Source organism: Excalfactoria chinensis, chromosome 2 (assembly GCF_039878825.1).
Source record: "Excalfactoria chinensis isolate bCotChi1 chromosome 2, bCotChi1.hap2, whole genome shotgun sequence".
Classification (NCBI taxonomy): Eukaryota; Metazoa; Chordata; class Aves; order Galliformes; family Phasianidae; genus Excalfactoria; species Excalfactoria chinensis.
The window spans coordinates 36,081,759-36,102,700 of record NC_092826.1 but is presented as its reverse complement, the minus strand read 5'-3'; the positions used below and the strand labels follow the sequence as shown (position 1 = coordinate 36,102,700).

The 20,942-nt window shown below is 41.0% G+C and overlaps 1 protein-coding gene across 1 annotated transcript; it reads right to left on the bottom strand.

The window, feature by feature from the left end:
* Positions 1 to 2,558: 2,558 nt before the first annotated feature.
* Positions 2,559 to 19,484, bottom strand: BPNT2 (3'(2'), 5'-bisphosphate nucleotidase 2). Its single transcript, XM_072328919.1, has 5 exons — positions 18,966 to 19,484; positions 8,197 to 8,356; positions 7,229 to 7,324; positions 5,200 to 5,361; positions 2,559 to 3,831 (listed from the first exon to the last, which is right to left on the bottom strand). Exons 1-5 carry the CDS (start codon positions 19,344 to 19,346, stop codon positions 3,560 to 3,562), a joined length of 1,071 nt encoding a protein of 356 aa, XP_072185020.1. The 5' UTR covers positions 19,347 to 19,484; the 3' UTR covers positions 2,559 to 3,559.
* Between the last annotated feature and the right edge of the window lie 1,458 nt (positions 19,485 to 20,942).

The window sequence follows — 20,942 nt, the reverse complement described above, 5'->3', positions numbered from 1 at the left end:
AGGTTCTTCTGCACAGTAATATAGAACTACCTATATTCAAGTTTTAGCCTATTACTCCTTGTCTAATTGCTACATACCACTGGAGAAGACCCTGGCCTTGTCCATTTGCCTCCCACCTCCCATTAGATACTTACTAACATTTACCAGATCCTCTTTCTGTCTTCTTTTCCCCAGGCTGAACAGTCCAAGGTTACTCAGCCTTTCCTCATGTAGGAGACGCTCCACCAGACTCCTAGGCTAGGAGATCCCTGTCTTTTTTTAACTGGGGAGTCCAGAACTGGACACAATATTCTAAATATGACTTCACCAGAGCAGAGTAGAGGAGGATCAGCTCACTTAACCTGCTGGCCATGCTCCTTTTAACGCACCCCAGAATACCACTGGCCTTCTTGGCCACAAGGGCACACTGCTGGCTCACAGGGCCAAGCTGTTTTCCACCAGGACCCCCAGGGTCCTTCTTCACAGAGCTCATCCCTAAGAATGTTACAGCTTTATGTGGAAAAGGCTGGAATGTGTAGAATGAAGTCCTATCTGGGTAGTGAAACACCAGTACAATATAAGTGCCTACTCTGTTTTGAGCATAAGCATACCTGGAAACCACAAATGAGAAGTGTGTATTTCAGTCAGAACTGCAAAATATTTGAGAATGGAGTGTAAATATGGCCAAATGGGTGTACAGAGTGTTAATAACATACACACAAACATCAAAGTACACTGGCACATGTGTACCACACAAGCACTTCTGAACACCTGCTGCACTGTGCAAGAGTTACATTAGAACCAAGTAATTTACCAGAGGCTCATGTATGCTCTCACCTAAATGGCTTCTCTTTCAGCCATAGCGGGAGCTTCTGCACAGCCAAGACCTGTGCTTGCAGCTACACAAGGTCCAGCTGTGCTAGAGGTGACCAAATGGGGACCTCACTCCCACCTATCCTGCACTAGCACAGGAAATGAGACTGGACCAAAAAGAGGCCAGAAGTGGAAAGGTATCAAACACTGTGATCACATCTAACAAAGCAATTTAGAGTACAAGCAGGTATGAACAAGCAAATGCCTTGCTGATGAAAAACTAGGTATTTTTGCCAGCATATGAGAGAAAGGAAAGGAGAACTGGGGCTCTTCTTCATACCATTTTTAGCTTCCTAAGGAAAAAATAACTCAGACAAATACTGCGTGCCTTCAACTAAAATCCCAGTAAGCTCTCCTAGGACATGTAATGTAATTTCTCCTTTCTCACGCTGAAGCTGTCTGCTCACAGCTTATGCTAGGAAGTGACTGAATCCTACCCATATTAAAAGCAGTTACATTTTCACATGGTAAATGTATACATGCTTTCAATCTGAATCTAAAACAACCACCTCCTACAAACATTAATTAACATAAGTATAGTACATCCAAGCTCTGTGACACGCTCAAGTTTTAACACTGGGCCAATTACAGCTATTTCTCATGCTTAAATTTTCACCCAAATTCTATTTAGTAAAGTTTTTGTTGTTGCTGTTTTTTTAAAATTAAATTATTGTTAAGCTTCAAGCCATTTCTATCAGCATGAAACGGGGGCAAGGAGGGGAATTGCAATAGTCTTATAGAACATTGCTAAAGCCTTGGTAGATACCTGGATTTTTGTTTTTCATTGAGATCTGAAAGCTCAACAAGGTTTGTTTCTGAAAAAGATCGGCCTTTTCTAAAAGGGTATACTCACCCTTCCATCATAGCATAGAGCTGTTCATTAAACTTCAACTGGAATTTAAGTGGTTTCATATATATTATCTACAGGTGTAAAACCTATGAGCAAATAGCAGCAACAGGATGAATTTTGGGGAAAAAAGAAATTATCTGAAGAAAATCTACCCGTACTAAAAGGCCAGTGAGACTAAGCACCAGTTTGCCTTGCCATAAGTTTACAAAATAAAAGTCTATAGCTGTAGTTATGAAACATCTGAGGAGGTCTTTGGGAAACACAAATGCAAGCAAGAAGAACATTAAAAGATGTATTGTGGCACACTCCACAAGTGGCATAAGGAGAAAAACCACTTTTTCCATCAGAACAGAGGGATGGTGAAAGAAGTTAAAATAAAAACAAATATGAGAATTTGGCATAGAAAGTTGCACTGAAACAGCCGTATTAATTAAGAATTTCAGTTTTGTGAGAAGAAATGGGAGCCTCCTGATAATTAAAATAACAGGTTTAACTTTCTAAAATCCCTTCGGAGGGGTGGCACAGAACAAAACCAATGGTTACATTCCTGTACATACAAGTCCACCCATTTTAGAGGTACTCTAAAATTAACCATTTAGTATCAAAGGGCTCAAGTTCTATTCTGTGTAAGTTGGACTCACAAACAACATTTTCTTCAGCAAGGTTTTGTGGATTCTGCTGGACTTCAAGTGCCACTTGTTCTTCAAGCTTGCTTGAATAGGCTCAAGTTAACAGAAAACAGTCTACATATATATAAATTAAGTAACCGTAAGTAATTTGGGATGGCTGAGGAACAGCAGAAAAGAATGTCCCTTAAACTAAGAAGACAGAAAGTCACTTAGGGAGCTCTGGAAATAAGTGCTACTTTTAGCTCATGTTGTAAAAGGAATCAACCAAACAGCCACACTCATTCCATGTGACAATAACCAAAGGTGGAAAAAAGCAAAATAAAGAGGTAATGAAGAGGGTGCTTCTGTAAGTACAAACATCCAATGATGAACAAGACCGACATCAGAGGAAAACCTGGCATGCATCTCCAACACTGTACAGAAAAGTCAGCAAGGACAAGAATTAACAGTGAAAAACTATACAAGGAAGCATTGCTTTCTTTTTAGAAAAGGTATATGGAAATAATTATTCTGATCAATAAAACAGTGATATTCACAACTCATCTGAATCAAACTGGTTTAAATCTTCTGGAAGAAGTCAAAATAGTACAGAACTTCCCCTCCCCATCCCCCATCTCTTTGAGGGCAGAAAGAGGGCCACTCTATCAGAAGGTAGAGACTGTTGCAGCATATAAATATGTGTCAATCTTCTTGTGCTTTCTGTTTAAAGAGTAGAGAACACTGGGTCATCTTTCCTGCTAGATTGTTTACATAAATCAAACACCTACATAAAATCAATCTTTGTTTCTACCTAATTAATTATGGAGTTGCTAAAACTACAGTAACATGATGTAAAAGCTTCCAAGCAATTCCTGTGAGAACTACTTAGGTTATTTTATGAATCAACTCGGATTTTTTCTTTAAATCACCCATGTTCACAACTATGTAATGCATATGCGCCTTGAGTGTAAGAACTGCATGAAAACAGCCCAAAAGAAAAACAAATAGACACAGAAACTGAGGTGTGAGGCAGTCAGTCCTCTTCCTACTTCTGCTTATTATTATTGTTGTTGATTTTTGTTTGTTTTTAAATACCACCACTGAAGAAACCCGATGCATGATACAGTCCCCACAACCACACCAAACTGCTTTGCTGTGCATCTTTCCCAGCAAGTTTTCAAACCTGCTTCTTTAGACAGAGCATCTGGAGGCTACAAAAGCATGACTTATATTTCTCCAGCAACCACATTTATTTGTGTGATGTTTTTTCCAGATCTGGAAGTTTGTCAATCAGTGCTTTATGGTCCATGTTGATACTGGCTATGAGTCCTCCCTCATTGCCATCTGAGCCAGTGTAACTAATTTCTTCTCCCGTCAGAGTAGTCATATGGCCACCTAACGCTCTCAACACTGCATTTCCAGCACATATGTCCCACTTTTTAATATAGGTGACATGGATATACACATCAGCTTCTTCTTGATTCTTTTCAGCCACGTCAAGGAGAGCCAGCACTTTGTAACCTACAATAATTGGTCAGAATAAGAAAGTTAAACCACATTTTCCAATTCCACACAAAGGAAAAAAATCTAACAGTGTTAATAACTTGCAAATGCAAAATACAGGAAAGTAACGTCATGAACTATATATCCTGCCAGTCCAGTACAAAACTGAAAGCACCAATAAACCTGCCTGCCATCTGACTTATACAGAAATTGAAATAAAAAACCCATAAGAACAAAAAAAACACTTCCTCAAGATTTCTTTAGATGGCCTTTACCAATGTGTTACCATAGACTTGTTTAGATACGTTATTAAACTAAACTATAAACTTAAATACAGTTTTGTTCTTACATTCAAATATTTATTCCTTACTGTATTAGAGTGAAGTCTACTTTTCCTGGCTTTTTATTACAAGATGCATAGATATACACCATTCTTTGTCACAGCAAGTTAGTCCAGGGCCATTTATGTCTACCATATGTCACGCAGTGCAAAGTTATCACTTAAAGTAGCATCCTTTTCTTTAATTTACAGAGATTTAAAAAAACAAAAACAAAAAATTCAACTGTTCAACCGGTTATTTTTGTTTTGTTAAACTTATCCTTCATTTACAGAGTTAAGCTCAGGAGATCTAATATAATCAGCTACACTTTCATCATCTCTGTCATAAGAAAATTCATTTAGATTCACTGTCAAGAACCTGAACAAGATCATCTTCTCTAGCTTTCCACAGTAAAGACTTAAAAAGATGCATTTCTGTAAACTTCAAATTTTGTATGGATTTTTGAGATCTAAAAACAGGCATTGCTTCACAACAGTGAAACAATATACTTCACATATTTGCATTATGCCAGTAAGATGCAAAAGGATATTGTGTAACGTTATGAAATGTAGCTAAAAGCTCCTTGGACTGAATACAGGACAGATAGCAACAGACTTCAGTTACAACACTTTTCTGTTCTGATGGAAATGAAAGCAATAGTATGAATCCTTAATGGTTTTTCATTGTAACACTCTAATTAATGTACTATTAGTTATCTAAGAACCAGATTATTCTCTTCCATGATTCTTTATTTGCTCACACATCCTTTTACCTTCCAAAAAGGCATCAGCACTTTCAGTGAGCATATATCAACATTCAATAGGACCCAAATAACACACTCTGGTCCAGGGCTAGATACACACCAACTGCCTGAAGCGGGTTTGCATTCAGGTTTCTATATTCAGGAGATGCTGTGTCCCTACTGCCAAGCGCTTGCTTTTGGGAACATGAAGAACAAAAGAGGAGAAAGAACTGGTGTCACACTTATTTCCTTTTGTTTAATAACGGCTACCCCTTTAAATAGTTTGAAAGCAGTAAAACATACAGAATGTTTAAAGAAACAAACCTGCTCCACCAGCGGGGATTATCACAGTCTTATTTCCAAAAGTCTGTCGTGCAACCTGCTCCACTTTTCCTGCATGGGAGCGGGATACGATAATTCTTGGAGTTTTCTCATTGTAGAAGGAACGAGCTTTTACGCTTGACCCACCATCCACCATTGCCCAGGCTACAAGAGAAACACAAATGCTACTAAGCTTTATGAATAGCTATCTCTGTTAGGCATACAGGTAAAAGAACACTTTGGAGAAGACTGAAGTAACTCAGTTTTCTGCTGTAAGAGCAAAACTTAGGATCAACTGAAGGAAGTCCATGTGTGCACAGGAGCACAGAAGAAAAAAACAGCTACACACACACACAGCTTTGTGCATATGCTCTATTCCTGCACCATGCTTTCAAATTAAAAATAAAGGGGAAACAAATCCCAACAAATAACTTGCAACTGAAAAATCACTGAAGTTAGAAGATATTTCTGAGGCAGACTTAGATCCAATTTTTCCTCAAACAGTTCTTTAGTAAAAACCAAAAGCCTAATGACCCTCCAAAGAAGACAGCAAAAATGTTACCTTATGTTCTTTTGCCACAAAGGATAACAATACTAAAGAAGGAAGCAAAAACTTTTGATAGGGTGTTTTGGAGGACTGGATTTAGAATATGCAACCTACTACTTATTTCATCATGCAGTTCAAAGCCAAGCTTGGTAGGTGGCATCTCCTAACCACTAATATAACATTTACCTAGCAGACTAAGCAGCAATTTCATCTCAGTAGAGGGCCAGACTGTATAACGACAGAGCTGTGTGTAATGACAATGGTGACTTTTCCATTGCCTTGTACTTGTGTGGTACTATTAGGAGCAATTCTACTCACAACATGCTGTTATTTCCAGCTTGGAAAACTAATACTTTTCACAAAGAATGACAGAATTAATTGCATTTCATCTGATGCTGCGTCTGAACATGTCACACATCGATATTTTTTAATAGAGTTAAATCCTCAAAATTATAATGCTGAAAAACACTTATTTACACATAAGTTGATACTTAGAAAATACAATCCAATAAGCCCTTCTGGATACTTAAGGAATACCAAAATACAGCACATACTTAAACAACATGGCTTAGTGGAAAATACTAAGGTGGATAAGGTTGATAGGTGGACAGCTGGACTGGATGTTCTTAGAGGTTTTTTTCAACCTTGGTGGTTCTGTGATTCTATGACTGGAGATTAGATTCATATTTAAAGAAGGTAAAATATTTGGCACAAAATATTAAGTGTTCAAAAAGCGCAAAGGAGAACAAAAAATTCACATATTCAGTTTCTGTGTGAAGTTATACAGTAGTTGTTCTTACAACTCTAGAGGTCAGTATTGCCTAAGGAAAAAACAAGAAGAGAAATTCTTGTTTCAAGTGTACAGTATATGAGACATGAATAGTAAAACTACTTTGAAGCATTCAGAAGTACACATGCCCCATAGAGTGCCAAACGTGAAGTTATCTTCACTCATACATCATTAGTACTAACAACTGAATTAGGCCAGGAACATGCCTTAATAAAGCATGTCAGATACTCAATAAGGCTGCCCTAGACAGTCTTGCCTGATACATAGGAACAGTTAACACTGAGATCTCTCATTTATCTCTGGTGTCCACACTGAATAGACACCAGCTCCTGGATGTAATTTCACAAACCCAAGTTCTGCTGCTGTTCTGTTAAAGACTATCAGCACATACAAGACCAGTCAGCATGTATATAGGCTTCATTTTCTTTGGTTTGCAACAAGTACTCCTACTGAAATCTTAATTGTTAAACACATTTTCCATTATTGTTTTTTGTTTTAAATGCATCATTTTTTATGTTAAACACAGATCGCATTTTCCTATGGGGTCCCACAGCACACTAACAACACTGGATCCAAGGTCTTTTGCACCCAAGTACTACTTTCCTCATGTATATGCAGAGATTTTCTCTCAGACATCGAATTTTATTTAACACCATGACTGAAGAGATCAGGAAGATATGAAGGCACAAAGATACCTGTATATGCCGAGAATGGCTTATGTATCACTCCTATTACTGGTTTTCCATTTACAGCCACACAAACCATTGTTGTGACATACTGCCGAAGATCCTCTGTGGGCAAAATGAGAGGAAGAAAGTTCATGGACAGATGTTCAGAACTCGGGAAAAAAAAAGCAGACCTGACAAGATACAAACATTGCTCTTTGAAGAGTAGCCTACTTTCTAACTGGTATGATTACATAACTTTGTTACATCTTCACATAACTCTGCACATATCAAAAGACTTTACAGACTCCCCAGCTTCCCAGAGTTTTTTCATCTTTAATAGATGTACCTCATACTCACTCCAGAGCCACTGCTAATAATTATCTTACATAGTATGTATCTTCATAGAATCTGTGCTCTTAAATTCTCCTTTCTATGCTCCATACTTTATCTTCTACTGCTTCAGAGCTGAAACAATCAGACACTGAAGAACATTCACCTGATAAGCAACTGTATCAACAGAATATTCAGCTACAATTTTAGTAGTATTGCCTTAAGCTGCTTATGTGACATCTTAAAGCTTATGAAAAAGAGAGACTGAGTTACATATCCTTCTTAAAAGTCAGAAACAAAAAGTCTTTTTAATCAAGTTAAACACATTTATTTATTCTTCTCTTTACAGAAAGGAACAACAACAAAAAATATCTGAGTTCAGTGTTATCACAGTAATAGCTGAAATCATGACATGCAATACCAGCAGAATCCCTAAGTGACAGTTACCATTTTAGTAATTACTTTGTTGCAAGGAATTCCTAAGCTATTTCAGTGTTCGTACCCATAAAAGTAAATGCTATGGCCTGACAGCTACAGAGATTTCACTGTAAAATTTGTTCCGTTGGAACACATTAGCTTTGATACAGCACACTTTAACATAAAAAGTATTTAAAGTAGCATCTCTTGTTATCTCTAGTTAAAAGACAGACATCAGTATTACATACCTGTGTACTCTTGCGTAGCATCTAATGGATCAATCCAGACAGTAACACTTTCTGCTGGCACCTCTCTTGGCTGTATTTTCTCTTTTATGTCATCAGGAATATTGCGATCCCAAGAGACTGTCTCCTGATCAGATGTATCAACACGTTCCTCAGAGTTTATCTGTGATAAGAAAACAAAAGCAGGTGCATTAACCTACCAGATGCAGCAACTGCAGTAGTGGAAACAGTTAGAAAATCTTGAATGCACATACTTCATCTCAAAGTACAACAGCACAAACTGGCCAACTGACAAGTTGCTAACACCACGTAACAAGTAATGACAAGAATCACAGTTCACAGTTCTGTTGTGAACCACACCAGTTGGACGCCATGATTCTGATTTCAACTCATCCTATTGAGTGTTTCCATTGTAAGAATTGTATCTTTTAATCAGAATTTAAATGCAGCTGCTTCAAAGAGTACAAGCAGAATATTCAGATCTGGATACCTGTACAGCACACAGCTACAGTAGAGATCTAATACTGTACTTACACTGACCAATAAACAAAGATTCAAGCTTACAATTCTTATCAATAAGTACGCTGCAGACTGTATGACGCGTGGGATTAAGAATCCTAGGTTATATTCCTGTTTCAGAAACTGGATCATGACTAGCAATATAAGCAGCTCAACTGGATGTAACCTTTACACAGCTGCCAGATGTACTTTATTTGATAAACAAGTTAGTAACATTCCTCATCCGTCTTTAGGATAAGTTAGGCCAAGAACCTAAGATAACCCAGAAATAACATTCATAAACAGCAGTTAATAATATTTAACCTTGTTGTCACTTGTCTGGCCTACTGAATTTTATTCTTGAACACAGAATATTACATAGAATCACAGAATTAAACCCCTCATGGGCAGTGATATATTTCACTAGATCAAGCTGCCCAGAGCCCCATCCAACCAAATCCCAAACACCTTCAGGGACAGGCCACCCACAGCTCTTCTGATCCAGTGCCTCACCACTCCCTAAGAATCTCTTCCTAACATCTAACCTAAATCTCCCCTTTCAGCTTAAAGCTGTTCCCTCTTGTTCTATCACTATCTGCCAGTCTAAAAAGTCAACCTCCCTCCTGTACATAAGCTCCCTTCAAGTACTGGAAGGCTACAATGAAGCCTCCTCAGTGCTTTCTATTTTCTGGGCTGAACCACCTCTCTCAGCTTGTCTTCCTAGGAAACGTACTCCAGCCCTCTGACCATCTTTGTAGCCCTCCTCCAGACATGCTCCAATAACTTCATATCTTTCTTGTGCTGGGGGCCCCAGGCCTGGATGTGATACTCCAGCTGGGAACTCAGAAGGGCAAACCAGAGGGCGGCAATCCCCTCCCTTGCCATGTTGGCCACCCCTTTTTTGATGCAGATCAGGTACAATTGGCTTTCAAGGCTGCAAGCTCACACTACTGGTTCACATCAAGCTTTTTATCCATAAACAACCACAAGTTTTTCCTCCATAGGGCTGTTCTCAACCTACTTGTCCCACAGACCACACTGATAGTAGAGATTGCTCATTTCAGAATGGAGAACAGAGCTCAGTACTTTAGTGCAACATATGACCCCATTCTGCCAAAGGGATGAACATTCAGCAAAACCCAGTACAATGTCGTTTCAGCTGAAGTATTAAGATAGTATTGAATCACAGCAGATTCATTTGACACAGAATACGGTACATAATGATACCTTTCACTACAAAACAAATGACCCCATAGTTCTCTGTGCAGGGTTATACTGGTCAACCTGCCTCAGTCTACACATACTAGTTTGCTACAATTTCATGCATGGTTTGCAGGAGAGCTGTAATATAACTGAAAAAAAGCAGTGCCAAATGGAATTCAGATAAATACAACTCATTCCCTTTTAGCACCTCAGCTACATCAGGAGACTGGTACTTCTTTGTTCTTTCTACTGACAGTAAAAAGGAAGGCACTGTTACTACATCTTTCGTGCTTTAGCCTATAAGAAGCCTTCAGAAATGCATCAGTCCTCTAATTATTCAGTAGAACAATGAAGCTTGTTGCTCAGATGTGTTTTTTAAATGCCTGAAATATATTCAACTTGGACATAAGACATTCCAGAATATTAGAAACGCTAGTTTAAAGGCAAGCTAAATCTAATACATTTCTAAAGTGATGCTGTATTGATTAGTTCTGATGTCCAGCCACATCAAAACATCAAGCAGACATGGGATGCAAGGTGTCTACCACCTACAGCCACCTATTTCACCTTATTGACTACAGAAGGAGTCTACTCTGTATTAGCTTGGATCCAGACATCTAATCGCTAGAGCAGATGAATACCCTTTAACTAAAACAAACTTCTTATTACAGATGTCAGACATAAGTGACATTGAAAAAATAACGAAAATAAAGAAGCGATCAGATCAGGTCATGCTGAATGAGGCACTGAGCAACCTGACATAGCTGTAGATGCCCCTGATATTGTATGGGAGTTGGGCTAGGTAACCTTTAAAAGAGCCTTCTGTATTTCCATAATTCTGTGTTTGAATGTAACAGACTTTGTATCAGCAGGATTTTAACTGGATTTGCATGCCAAGAAAAGACATCACACACATCTCAGCTGTAAAAGATTATTAGCAAAGGGTTAAGGGCATCTTGTTCAGAGGACTGAAAAATAAGGAAGCAAGCAGCATCCCCAGCCACACATCACAGCTGTCTTTTCATGTAAAACCAGTATTTGAAGCAGTACATGCCAAGCAGAACCCTTAAAGTTGCCGTGACATTTACAAATTAAACATCTGTCATTGTACTATCAACCTGACGATTGTGTTTTCCCCGGGCAGAACAGTTCTGCAGAGTCAAAACAAGTAGTTTCACAGACTTGGCAGGCTCAACACAACCTCCAGGCTGTTCAAGTTCTACTATAGCATATCATGCACCTCTGTAAGAAATCACATCTTAAAAAGAAAAGGGGAATAAATAAATAAATAAATAAATAGCCAACAAAATGTATTTCCTCAATAGTGCACAGAACAAAGGCTGCTTCCAAAAAAGTTACAGGAGTTGGAATCAATCCTATTAAAAAGGCAAAGAAAACTCTCGTTACACTTGTTATTACATTACAGTGAAATTAGAGATTTGTATAGTACTTGCGGCTGAGATTTCTGGCTTCAAAGGCCGAGTTCTGAAATTAAAATGCTATTGCAGCTGATTTGAGGTACTGCTTTGCATCTTTGGAATGGAAGACACCTCCAGTGCCAAATCCCATACCCACAGGTGGCTTATGGTGCTGAGGATGTGGCAGTACGAACTTTGTGACTCACATTTTTCTTTCCCTGAGATGCCCTGGAGATTCTGCCCAGTGGCTGGGAATCTCCTTCTTGGTGATACTCAGAAGCCAGCTGGCCATGGGCCTGGCACCCTACCCCTCGTGTCCTTACTTGAGCAGGGCTTAAGCCAGGAGGACCCTGAGGTCTCTTCTAGCCTCAGCCATTCTGTGATGCTCTGGAAGTATCTAAAAGGTACTGTTTTTCAGAGGAACACCTACCACCTCAAAAATTGTGTAATTGTGCTCATGATGTTGCAGCATTTATACTGCTAGTGAACACAGCAGTCACAACTAATCTGCCAGAATAAAAAGTGGGAAAAAAGCTAACAGTACTGTGGTCATATAGACCCTATGATGTTAGTCCCATTTGACAGACTTTTCCTCTGCAAGCCACCTGAAACAAAAAGTCATCTGGGTCACTCACTCTTCCACCAATATTACCATTTATACTGATACCGCATTCTTGGCTGAATACAAGTCATAGGCCAAGCAGAAACTCACAGCCATGCCATCACCTGCATATACTAAACTTATTTATTGCTAGGAAATTGTATTACAGGTTTTGTACAAAGATGTTGCCTTACAGACGATCACCAACCCTTAGTACTGGGAACTTTTCTTCTTTCACTTTAATACAAGAGACCATGCCAGGAAAACATACCTTTGTCTTAATATGATGCGTGATGTTGAGTTCCTATCTGTCATTCCCATTTACTGGAAGCTTCCAAAGGCTGTGACCTAAAATTTCAACCTTATCAGAAGCAATATGGATATGCAGTCTTCAGCTATCATAGATTAACAACCACAATGCTAGATGTTTAAGCCAAAGCTTGAAAGCCAAAGCAAGATACTCTCAAACTGGTACCTAACTATAAAGTTGCAAGTCTGTACACTTGCTGTCATCTGCTCCTAAGAGTGAGATTTAAATAGCAATCCATCTTACATATGTGTTTATTCCTGAAGGTCTTTTAGATCCCCATCTGCTAATTAAGTGCTCTCAGATCCAAATCCTGATGCTTTTTTATTACAAGAAAAAACAATCACTATCCCACCTGTATTATTAAAAAACAAAAACTACTCAACATAAATAGGACAGTTCAGGTAACAACAAAATGTAAAAGTATGTAAAATGAATACAGGGGTATTCCAGGTAGAGCAGTTCAAGAACAGAGAGATCAACTGAATGGGTAACTCCAGTGATTCAAACTGGAACATGAACCAAAACGCCCAAAGACCAAGACAGATGAAGCAGCACTCAAGAATATTAGCAAAACACTAACAGGTTTTTGACTTCACTTTTCTATTTTCTCAGGGCATTAACACTGCTTAACACACAGTCAACTCACCAGCCATCATGCAACACTTGCATTAAACACACCTAAGGTTCAAGCTGAACTTTGCTATTTGTGTTCAGGTGATTCAAGTGATCAGTTACTTGGTTAGACTTCAGAGGCCAGTGTTCAGAGGGTTCCCTCAGCAGTCTTTGAGCTCACTCCATTTACCAAAACTGCCCTCGCACAGCTGCACACCTCCCACCACCACCCTGCTCTGAGGAGGAACACAGTCCCACACAATGGAGGTCAGGCTGTTTTTACCTTTGTTTGCTCAGTTGCTGATTTCTCCCTCAAGCATACCACAGGGGGAAGCTGCCTCATTTTCTTGCAGCACCTGTATACATGCAAACTCTACAATCAGGTGCCAAAACCTCTCACAGAAGAAATCCAGTCAACAAGTCACAGTGGACAAATATGCCTTTTCCAGCAGCATAACAGAATGACCTCCAGGTGAACAAGCAGCAGTGAAAGCACTTTATTTGCAGTAACAGATAAAAGTATCTGTCTAGTTGTATTGGTTAAGAAATGGCCTTCAGAGTCTGCTGTAGAAGGCAGTAACCACATTCACACCAAGACTTGGTTCACCTGCAGCAATGGCCACCCTGATCCCTCCCTCCCAGCTTTAGACCTTGAAGGTGACAGGCAGGAATTTCCACTACAAGTTAAAGCTGCTCTCTGAAAGCTTCTGTCACTTGAAACTGAAAAGAGAGAGAAAAACAGAAATCAAAATACTACTGCCTTGTTCACCTCAGCAGACAGCTAGCAAGCTTTCTGCTAGGTTTGTTATGCCACAAGTTAAATCAAAATCTGATATTTAAGATGTCTCTAAGCTTTAAACTAGCTTTTGCAGGTAGGCTTCCCACCATGCCTCTCAGAAAGGGTCCGCTCGAGTTTACACTTTGTTACAAAAGGAAAGAAAGGGCTTTGCTAAATGAAATGGTCCTCCAACTAAATTTCTTATTAAAAACTGTTTTTGTTAATGAAGTATACATATTAATAATAACATAGAAGCGTGCAATGCGCATAAATATATATTATACAATAAAGTTACACTGACACTCATTTGAAAGTAAGACAAGATATAATAATGTTACAACAGGCATAAAGGAGGCAGGCATTTTTAAAGAAGCTAAGTCCAGACAGGCAGAAGCTCTGGAGCTCCCTCCCATCAACTACATCTTCATTAATTTTAATGACAAGAGTAAGATGAGAGAGCACACAAAGAATATAGAGTTGCCTAAGTATCATAAAGCACAGTTAATGCTCGTGAAAACACATTATATGGCTCGGTCATTAAACAGCTAACAGGTTTTCACATGTGGTAAACACGTATCAGATAACAATTCTGCCTCTCCTGACTTACGGTGAATAGAAGTTGGTAAAAACAACAGAAACACAGCAGAGAAAGTTGTGTGGATTACAGAAGTCACACACCTGTTGAAACAACTAAGACCTAAAAGTAATAAACGTAATAAAGTCACTCCCTCCTCAGATCACAAATTGTTTCAAGACATCGCAAAGTTCACATTCACAGTTCTGCACAGACAGAAGTTCAACAGAAAGAAAGGAACGACTGGCTTTGTTGTGAACACCACAGCATTACTTGTCAACCTAAGACCCCCAGCCACACAGGAGCAGAGAAATGCACATACACAGCAGCTCCAAGAAGCTCTGTGGTCTATGAAGCACAGTACCAGCAAAGAGCTCAAGGTGCTCAGCTGACAGACCAGATAGCTCTGCTGCATGCACAGTGCTACTGGTAATTATACCTGCAAAGATACGATCACAGAGCCTGGTACCATAAAGTCGGGGGGTTTAATTTCATTTTAGGTACAGAGTCAGCAAGAATCAACAAGCATCAGGTAAAACCCATATGAAAAAGTGCATGCTCAGCCAACACCTACTGATGAGAATACAGATTAACATTCGTGCTTCTTGCTTTACTTACAAATACACATGCAATCACTATGATCATGATGGTCAAAAGAATGTCAATGTTCTTAAAGCCTTTGTTCCAACATGAAGGAACAAATTACTGTGTTTATGCTGGAGAGCACCAAAATCCTTCTGAAATCTAAGTAGCATTTCGTTCTTAAGATCTAGTTCTTTGACATACCTATCTTACCCCATTGCTTATTGAATTGCTTATCAGATGCAGAACTTGCCATCTTAAGTGAGGTTCCAGTTTTGTAAGACAGTTGAAACTGAGGTCAGAAATCCACAAACAGTAGGTTTAAATCTAGAAGGTATTTCAGGTTGATGGAAACAAAAATACAAAACAAAAAAAAAAGGAGTGCTTAGAGGCATCAAACTTAAAAAAAAAAGTAATTAATGTATAGAAATAGCTCATTAAAAGTAAAACCAACGCATTAATAGATTCCCATTTTCAAACACTGATGCCTGATTCCAGCATTACCATGCACAAACTTGAAATGAGGTTCTTATCTGTCCTAACTGGGAAGAGCCGGGGCTGTTCAGCCTAGAGAAGAGAAGGCTCCTGATTGCAACCTTTCAGTACCTAAAGGGGAGCTACAGGGAAGAAGGGGACAGACTCTTTAGCAGGGTCTGTGGTGATAGAACAAGGGGAAACGGCTTCAAGCTCAAAGAGGGTAGATTTACATTAGGTATAAGAAAAAATTATTTATTTATTTTACAGTAAGGGTGGTGAGGCACAGGAACAGGTTGCCCAAAGTAGTGGCAGATGCACCATCAGTAGAGACATTCATGGCTAAGCTGGACCAGGCTCTGGGCAACTGTTCTAACTATGCATGCCCCTGTTCATTGAAGGGGAGTTGGATTAAATTACCTTTAAAAACCCTTTCCAGCTCTAAGGATTCTATGATTCTACTCTATTCTAAATAAATACAAGAACCATTAGGTTCAGGGCAGTGCCAAGACCAAGGAAAAGATGCTTGAAAGGAAAGGCTTGGAATAGAAGACTTGATTTCCATCATAGTCACAATAAACCAAGAAGAAAATAAGGGTATTTCTTTGCTCAGTATTCTCCCCAGGAAACAAGACACACAGCTGGCACAACTATAGAGCAAAAATATCAAAGTACTGGTCAAAAATAAGCACAAACAGCCTAAGAAGTGAGAGAGCCTATTTGAGTCAGCAAGACTAAAATCTGCATCCTATGAAAGTCATGGTGGCGTAGTGCAGAAGCAAAGAAGCAGAACTGTGTGTGCTGCTTTAAAACTGGCTTTTTCAATGTGAGGACAGGACTTTGGCCAAAGCTCACGTTTAAGGGGAATGCACCTCCCTAGTAAATCATTCCCACCCCTTTGTGTAAGCACACTGTTCCTTCAGATGTGCTGCTGCAGGCTGTCAGTAGGGCCGCAATGCAAAGCAGAGTATTCCTAAATTATTTTTACACTTTTTACCTTGGATGCCTTCAGATATCAAGCTCCCAACACCAACCTCCACACAGGCAGCACTGTCAAAACAGAAAACCCTGATAGGTTGTGCTCAGAGAAGCTCCTGTAGCGGGTAACATTACTGAAACTCCTGAACAAGTCATCTCTTCAAAGAGAGCAGCTCTTCTAGGCAGAGCATATCCAGGCTTTCTGCCAGTTTCCAACTGGATTTGGAATCATAGGTTCTCCACTCCACTCTCTGCACTCTTTATCAGGACTGGCCTGAGCATCACTTTAAAGCCTTCACCCAATTCCCATCACAGTCCTTATTTCACAAATGCTGGACAAGGAATAAATTGAGCTGCATGGAGAAACAACCAAAAAAACAGTGAAGTAACCCAGAAAAGGAAAATAAAGTAGAAAGAAGTAGAGATGATTTTAGCTGGATCAGATCCCTGACTACTTCTTAGCACGACAAGCAAATGCAAGAAGACAACGCTGCTGAGGGTAAGTCTCAAGCCCGTGACTGCAGTTGAAGACGTCATCAAGAGAAACCATTGTGTATATTTGACCATGAAATGCATTTTGAAGTCACCTGCACACACAAGTTTCACAGGAGATGCAAATGTGCATTGTTTGAATTTGATTGCATGGAGACAATCCTGGGTAATATCTGAGTTGGAAAGGACTTGCCACATCCCTGTACCTGTCCCCGAGGGGTATAACAACAATACTCAGTACTGTTCCATTTCCTAAGCAGTCATAAAACTGAATTGATCTGCTGCTCTTCCGTCTCATCTAACCTTGCTGGAACAGCTTTTGCTCATGAATTGATGCAAATAAATTCATTTGTATCAAACAGAAATGGTGATGTAAGCAGTGGAGTTAATCTGTAAATGAAAACGGCTTTACTTGCAAAACATTTTCTTCATCTATTCATCATTTTTCCCCCTTCTTCCCCTCAAATTTATATATACATGTATATAAAACATGAAAGTCTAGCTCTTCCTGTATTCTCTTAACAACCAAGCCTTAGGAGAAGTTGTACTTCAGACAGACTGCACATTTAGTACCCCTGCTGAGCAGCACGATACAGGACATCCACAACTGATCACTGACTTCAGTTTATTTCAGTCAAATGGCTTCTCCCCATAGTTAAACACTGGAAAGCCATGCTTTGTCATCAGCTTAACGTCCAGATACCCTTTAAGCTCAGGGCTTCCACGATGCAAGTATTTTGCTTTACTCAAAAAAAACTGTTGAATTCTTTCAGCTTTTGTGTGACAGGCTTTTTTTGTAACCACTGCCTTCTCAAGCACAAACAGAGAAGGGTTTCTATTTGACTTGAGCAACAATTTATAACCCAGAGTGTCCATCTGTACTTGGAGATAAGGCTGCGGCTTTATTGCTTCACATGAAAGGTGTCTCAGAAAATTCCACGTAGCCCTCATATTGTTATCAACACAAACGACAGGTCTGAGGAAGTTAAAGCAGAGGATGCAAGAGGTACATAACAGAATTATCACAGAACAGCCTGAGTTGAAAGGGACCTCAAAGATCTTTCAGTTCCAATCCTCCTGCTGTGGGCACGGTTGCCAACCACTAAATCAGGCACCAGATCAGGTTGCCCAGGGCCTCATCCAAATTGGCCTTGTACACCTTCAGGGTTGAGGCATCCACAGTGTACCTCTCTGTGCCAGAGCCTCACCACTTCAGCATGCTACAGCCTGAGACAGCATGCCTTACCAGCACATACACTTTGGTAGATATTTCTTACATACATAACAAGAGAAGGTGTTATTTTTCAGATCGCGTATTTCAAATATCCTAGAGGTGGCTTGTCAGACTTAGTAACATTAAATCAGCTGAAGGATTTGTCAAACTCACTCTTCCTCATCCTCCTCAGCTCTCAAGCTCATTCAATCTAATGGAGCAGAGAACTGGGGAGGAGATAAGGTCATACACCTGAATTTCACCTGGTTCTGTGATGTATACACACGAGATTGATTTCAGTGTTTGTGAACATAACTGTATTTGAAGACTAGCAGAAAATGCTATCTACTTGGAAAATACAGAGGAACACTGTTTTTTTAAGCAGGAAAAGTTCAGTATTCATATCCTTCAAGAAGAAAAGACCCATGTCAGAACGCCATCTAAGAGGGGCTCACACAGGCAGCCACACACAGAGCAGGCTCTGCTTTAAGCTCAAAGCAAATCCCCAGCCTTCAGTTAACACAGAGAGCCCTTATACCTACACAAACACAGTCCCTCCTCCTACAGAGGGATCACAATGTGTTACTTCAAGCAGCCACACTCACACCATAACAATCTGGGGCAACGCTTTTCCTTCAACGCAGAGCTTCTTGTCACTGACAGAAAACCCTTCAGAGCGCAGCCTTCATAATCTTCTTGCAGAGAAAGATGAAGAACTTATCAATTCCACGCCAACAATCAATCAATTTGATGATGATTTCACAGTGAACGTGCTCTGTACAGCACTTTAAGGAGAGACACACACCCGAAGCAACCTCTAACCAGGCACTGAAGACTTACTAAATGCGTGTTAGCGAGAAGGGCTCGGACCTACGGCACTCCTCACCCTCCTAACCCGTCCTCCCCACACACGACGAGGAGTCAACCTCCAAAACACAAACCCACACCAGGAAAAAGGCACGTTTCCTGCTCCCTATCCCCAGCCGGACGGTGACACGTGTCGCTCCCCGAGCGGCGGCAGCACCCAGCACCCACCTACCTGCACGGTGGGGAAGGCGGCCCTCAGCAGGTGGTACATGCGGCGGTTGGACAGCAGGTCGCCGCTCGTCAGCTTCTCCTCGGCCCCCTCCCGCGTCTTCCCCTTGGCCTTCTCGTTCAGCACGTTGCCCTCGCGGACCCGCCGCACCTCCTCGCCGCCCCTCACGGCCGCCAGCACGGACACGGCCAGCAGCTCCCGCAGGTCCACGGCGGCCGCCGAACCGCGGGGTCCCTCGGGCCCGCCCGCCGCCGGCTCGCTCAGCATGAAGAAGGCGAAGCGGCCGGCCAGAAAGCCGGAGTAGAGGTGGTAGAGGACGCCCAGCCCCAGCAGGCAGAACACGGCCATGCCTAACGGCGAGAGGCGAATCCCCATAGGCGCCATGGCCGGGCGCAGCGGGGCGATGCCGGGCACTCACTGTGATCCCATGGCTCGGCTCGCTCCGCCGCTGCGGGACCGGCCGGCTCCAGCTCCCAGCGGGCCGGGGCGGAGCGGAGCGGAGCTCGTCTGTATCCGGGTCAGGCGGGGGCGGGGCGCCGCCGTGCGCACTGAGCATGTCCCGGCGGCCGGCCGGGGTTGGGTGTTGATGGTTGGGATCGTCTATGGGGCTATGGAAATTCACATGTTGCTGGTACATGGACTGCCATTTAGACTCAGGCTCATAGTGGTGACACCGTATCTCATCACGAGTGATGATACAATCCAGAAAACTGCCCAATTAAGCTTCGTACTTTTTTAATAGGTTCTGACAAACTTACACATGGTGTTCTTTCTGTTCCTATGTGAGCACTCATGGCTCCCCCCGTTGTGCAAACTTTGTGATAATTCGGCATTGTCACCATTGTTTCCAATGCACTGAAGCTGATACTCATCTTAGTTCACAGTTACTTAGATGCAACCTTCTGCCACCTCTGCTGAAATGCACCACCCGCTGTCTCATTGTGCTCACATCCACTGGTTGGTTTCCATAAACCAACAGCAAGCACTGAAGAATGTCAACGAGTGACATTTGTTCTGTGTGAAGGAATTCAGTGTCACACCTTTGCTTCATATGCACTTCCACATCAGATACCTTTTTGTCAGACTGTCCTTCTGCTGCCATCTGTCATAGGCAACAAAATGTAACAGGAAATTGGTGTGAAGGTTCATCCTCTTCTGCCATACCACCAACAGCTCTCTCTGATACTGTTGGCCAGCGTAATAAAACAGAACACATTACTTTCAGAGCAGCCCAACATCCTCAAGCTTTGTACATCCCTGCATAAAGCTCCCAAGGTTCTCACACCACGGAGACAACCAGGTATAAGGAAGACTAGAACTGGGGCTGCTACTGCAAACAGGGTGGTGAGATGGAGTTACAACCAGAATTAGCTGGAAAGAGCAGGAGATGTAAGAAGAAAAGAGATGGAAAGAAGGAAGAAATGACTGACAGAAAGTCAACAGTGACTAGTCAGAGCTCCCCATATAAACTGTACCTGGGTTATGCAGGTCCTGCCTTCACATGAGGCTGAGTCTTCTCCTAAGACTGCATCTATCACAGGGCCCACATGAATGTAGGTACTTTCAGATTTACATAAGGTTGTTATGGAGAAAAAGGATGCCAGCATATTGCCTATTGGTTTTGTGACTACATTCAGCAACAGACATGGTGAATGCTGAAAGCCAGCAGTTAGTACATACAGTACCACTGAAATAAAGAGCACTCTGTGCACTGTTCACTTCACAGCTTACATTAGCATCAGTATTTGCAAGCTGTATTTACCACAGCCATAGAAATCTTTGCAGAAAGTAATAACTCCCTTATTTTTCAATGCCTCTGAAAGGTCTCTGCAAACTTCAGTAGCTTAAAAAGCTGAATATTTTACTGTTTTTCTGTTAAATAAGAAACCAGCTCAGAAGCCACTTAGAGACTTCTACCTACAGTCTTGCTAACGACACAGATCCTTTCTGTATGTTTTTACCTGTTCCTGATTTTATAGG

Coding starts and splice junctions, on each gene's coding strand:
- BPNT2 (XM_072328919.1), bottom strand. CDS start 19,346: ATGGCGCCTATGGGGATTCGCCTCTCGCCGTTAGGCATGGCCGTGTTC. Junction 8,357..18,965: donor CCGCCTTCCCCACCGTGCAG/GTAGGTGGGTGC, acceptor TTCTTATCACAG/ATAAACTCTGAGGAACGTGT. Junction 7,325..8,196: donor TGCTACGCAAGAGTACACAG/GTATGTAATACT, acceptor TTTTGCCCACAG/AGGATCTTCGGCAGTATGTC.